At 35.3% G+C, this 4,584-nt stretch overlaps 1 protein-coding gene and 1 long non-coding RNA gene across 2 annotated transcripts in view; one reads left to right on the top strand and one right to left on the bottom strand.

Moving 5' to 3' along the window:
• The window catches only part of LOC125504835, a 108,890-nt gene that overhangs the window by 26,562 nt on the left and 77,744 nt on the right, over positions 1-4,584 (top strand). The window lies entirely within an intron of this gene.
• LOC109545153 (serine protease filzig) overlaps positions 1-4,584 on the bottom strand; it is a gene marked incomplete in the record, with an annotated part of 29,050 nt that overhangs the window by 4,652 nt on the left and 19,814 nt on the right. The window contains 4 exon segments of the mRNA XM_048667382.1: positions 1-161; positions 414-548; positions 2,910-4,300; positions 4,361-4,501. Of these exon segments, the coding sequence (XP_048523339.1) occupies positions 1-161; positions 414-548; positions 2,910-4,300; positions 4,361-4,501 (1,828 nt within the window).

The following is a 4,584-nucleotide window of genomic DNA, read 5'->3' on the forward strand; positions in this document are numbered from 1 at the left end:
CTTCCTGTGCACAATCACCCTTTTAACATTCCTGCTAATTGGCTTCCGAGTTTCCAGGTCTCCGGAGATATCATATTCCCCGAAAACTGCAACTAAGGATGCCAGAAATCCTGGCTGGCAATGCGCCGCTGTTATAACGTATTTATCGCTGATCAACACTCCTGAAAGCACAATTGGTAATGCAGTTAGATTAGTTTCCAAAGGTTGGAAGCAAATAGATCTCCTTTTTTTACCCATCGAAAGAAAGGACTATTTATTTTCATTCGCTGAATCGATCAGGGTATTTATATTCTTTAGGCTCTTAGCACCCACAAATCAGGATATTGACAAAAAATTTCTGGAAGCCATGGTTCACATGCGGCTTATTTTTTGAGGGATATAATTTACTGTTAAGATATATTTGGTGATCGTACCTCCGCATTTGTTCTTGGTGAACAGTCCCAGCCACGTCGATTCTCTCACCAAAGCTTGCCAGGGAAATTCTCCAAACACTGCTCCTCTTCCTCCAACTATTCGCCCTGCTCTTACTAGAGGTCTAACTCCACATTCTAATTATAAATATATCAATGAATGCATTTTCATGAACTTAAGCCTGCAGCTAAATAATGCAACAAAAACACAAACTAGATGTTGCATATTTACAAGTTTCAAGTATCATAAACACATGAATCATTGAACAAAATTAAGATAAATGTTGCATCTAAATACTAGGATGAAAATGGCTTTAGATCCTTCTCATTAACCCTGAAATATTAAATGTTTGTGACATACAGCATTCAAGGAATATAATTTTATAGAAACGTACTACGTTTAACGTTGATGGCACGCTCTAAAAGTAGCCGTATAAGTAAAAGGTACAACAGTTTTGCATTTGCTTAAAATAGTTTAGATTGTGTTCCATCGACCTTACTATTATCTCTAGTATTCGATAAAAAACATTTGTTCGTGATAATTCTCTTATCTAGGAGTTGTATTCTCTTTATTTTATATCTAGATTTTTGTGCAGTGGGACAAGTATGGTTGCTTTTTTATGAGAATCAGCGAAAATTAAACAAAATACGTCAAGCTATTGATTTAAAATGATGAGAAAACATACAGAAATGAAAGTGTGTTTCATACATTTGTTAGTGATTTCACTTTTTAGTTAGTTCTTTTAATTAATTAAAATTAAGTTTTTTCAAGTTGAAAAAGGTAGACAATATTTTCTTTGGAATGTAAGTGACTTTTTGCACAAACTATTTGATTTGGAAAGAAACTAGAATAAAGCACATACATTTTACATACCATTTTTGCGGTAAATTGAGGGCCGAAAAGAGTTGTAGAGAAACGATTCACATGACATTCACATTACATGTGACAGCGTAAAAATTAAAAAACTAAATTTTGACTGCATTTGTATAGTACAGCTAATTAAAATTAAATTAAAATCTGAAAGTAAGAATTCGTGAGCCCCATGATTTACAATTTTCTTTTTATATTTTCTGAATTACTTGATGTTTACTTTTATGATTTTCATTTTGTTACAGATGCAATTTTGAACTCAAATTATTATTTACTACAAAATTGTGAGCTTTCGTTTTATATTGCTTTCTTTATGTTGGTTTGGCATTCCCGATTTTAACGCAGTTTTCAAAATTAGAACTTAACTTAATATTTACGGTTTTATTTAAATAAATACTCAATAAAATAAGTACACAAAAAGGACATACAACATCAGATAGAAAAAGATAAATACAAAATATTTACGCTTTTTATTTTAAGTTACTACGTTAGGGTACATTATGGTTTTTTTATGGCAGTTAGGTTCTTGCAGTTCTGATAACATGAATGTTTTTAAACTGCACGCTATTTTAACCTGATGAATGCAACCAATGCAACCATTGGGTAGATTGTACGTAACTTGACTCCTTGGATGAGTAAACATTTTCAGACCATAAATCTTATTTTTGACCAACTGTGCAAAAGCTTAACATAATGTACTTATATTTTCATAAATATGTAGATTGATGTTTCTTCACAGTGTAAACAATTATTTACAAAAAATATTTTTTCTTCTTCAGAAATATCTTTAAAATTCAGCAAACAAACAACATTCATTATTTATATTTTAACAAATTGTTGAAAATTTATTTTGTTGCAAAGAGTTATTTATGATCGAAAATAATAATCATTGATTGCATTGTAGTCGATTAATTCTAACATGGATAAAATTTCAATTCGTGTTCACGTTTCGTAAATTTTTTACCTCAAACCTGTAATTTTCGATGAAGCGAAGTGTTCTCCTGTGGCATTATTATCATTCAATTCGCACTCTTAATATTATTGAAAAATATGTTTTGTCTGGTTTTTACTTATTCTCTAGAGTATTAAAAATGTACTGAATGTAATTTTTCACGGTAAATCTACCTGAGACTTTATAAAATTAAAATTAAAATTTAATATGGGCCTTTAAATATTGTTAGGCAGCATGTATACAACCAGTTAATTGAGATCCATACTTATGACGGCTATTGAAACCCGTAAGAAACAACTTGACTGAATTGGCATTCACTGATATTTTTAAGCTTCCTTAAAATCTGGAGGATTTGCAAATTAAACTTTACATGCACTTATAATATTCAATGTTTGTAAGGTGCAACGTCAAATCAAAGCTGAGAGAATGATCGGATTTCTATGATAATGATTTATAAGTTTGCGACAAATAAAACCAGCAGAACAAATTTGAAGATTTTATTTTTAAAACAGATATAAAGTTAATTTGTATAATAAGCAAAGTGGTAGTCTGTCAAGACTGTTCTTTCGCTGTTCGAGAAACTAGTAATATGGCAATTTATGATCAAAATCAACTTCAGAGGACTTAATTTAAATGCGAATTTAAACAGGAGAAAATTAGAAAACAGTGTACTTACGATCCCGATAACTCTGCTGCGTTTCCGGGTCCGTCTCTGTTTCTATGTAGCTCGATAAAGTAGTAGCAACTTTTTTGGTCGTATTCGGTCTCTTTGTGGTAGTGCTGGCTGCGCTTATGGAAATAGCAGGTCTTCGTGTACTAACCGGCCTTCTGGTAGTAGTCTTGACATTGCTCGGCTTGGACGAAGGTTTCTTTGTGGTGGTGCCTTGTTTTTTCACCGGCTTCTTCGTAGTCAAGCTGTTAACTGTAGGACGCGCTGTTGCGTTCGATGGCTTGTTATAAACAATGTCATTCAGATCGTTGAATGGTTCTTGTAAGCCGTAAATTATTTGGTTAACGAATAATTCCACTTTCTCATTCATCGCTTCATCTTCAATCAAAGTTGGGGTTGTGATGTCTTCATCGCTGAACACTGGATGGGAAATGTTGAGGTTCGGATTGCGGTCCGGTGGGAAGTTGATTTGGTCGTTAGGCGATGTTACTACCACACTTTCCAAGTCTTCTTCTTGAATAGGGGATGATGAGGAAGAAATGGTGGGCTTGGGAGTAATAATCACTGTTGGTGATGGTAAGTTTTGGCTGCTACTAGTCTGAGGTCTTTGAGTGCTGTAGATATTCTGGGTAACATGATTGTTAATAGTAACATGGTTTATGGGCTTCCGCTGAGGGAAAGAACCCGATTGTGCAGGTCTATTAGTGGTGGTAGTGCTGCTTTCGTAATTAGGGCCTTGACCAATGGGTTTTCCACTGGAGGTAGCAATTAGCTGCACATCATCTTTTTCATCACTCACCGGTCCTAAGACAATCACCGTAGGAGCAGGACTTGGAAAAGGCGAATATTGGCCAACTGGTTCTGATGTTACGGTAAATCCAGGTCCTACTATATTGGAAGTCATAGTTGAAGGCAAGTATGAAGAACTTGAGGAACTTGAGGAATACAAATACGACGGTGTGCTTTGCGACTCAGGAAAAGCTTCTGGTGAGTTTGCGAATGTAGAATGTGCCAAAGTACTTGGTCTAAAGGTCGAACTGTCCAAATAGGAAGTGCTGGGAGGCCTGGGAGCTTTTGTAGGCTTAAATGTTGAGCTGTAAACGTAGCTAGTTGACGGAGGTTTAGAGCTACTTGTTGAAATGGCAGAATTTGGTCGAGGTGTCGGTTTAAAGGTGCTGCTGTACACGTATGATGTACTGGGAGGTTTTGGCGTTGTTGTTGAGTATCTATTGGGTTTGTACGTGGATTTTACAGGTTTTCGTGTGGGTTTTCGCGCTGTCGTTGACTCGGTTCTTCGTGGGGGTATAGTGGTGCTGAATACGTATGAAGTTGATGGCGGCTTTCTTGAAGTTGTTGGTTGCTTTCTAGTTGGTGCAGCACTGGAGCTTACAAATGAGCTAAATTTATACATCGGTATTAGCAAAGTTTATAAATCAACAGCGTCCTAAAGCACTTACAACGTAGTCAATGGATGATTAGTAGAAGATGGGCTTAGTGAATTGATTGCATTAATAGCATCTTGAATTTCATCAGTTTGGTTTGCTTTGTCGTGACTTAACGTTGGTATTAAGACGTATTTGTCATCTGTAGGTTTCGGTCTAAAGGAAAAACATTTGTTAAATTTGTCGATAAATAAAAAAGCCGGGCAGAAAGACCGATTGGGTCGATAGCCTTTTTCTGT

Source organism: Dendroctonus ponderosae, unplaced genomic scaffold, assembly GCF_020466585.1.
Source record: "Dendroctonus ponderosae isolate FM_Combo_2020 unplaced genomic scaffold, Dpon_F_20191213v2 Dpon_F_20191213_6, whole genome shotgun sequence".
Taxonomy (NCBI): Eukaryota; Metazoa; Arthropoda; class Insecta; order Coleoptera; family Curculionidae; genus Dendroctonus; species Dendroctonus ponderosae.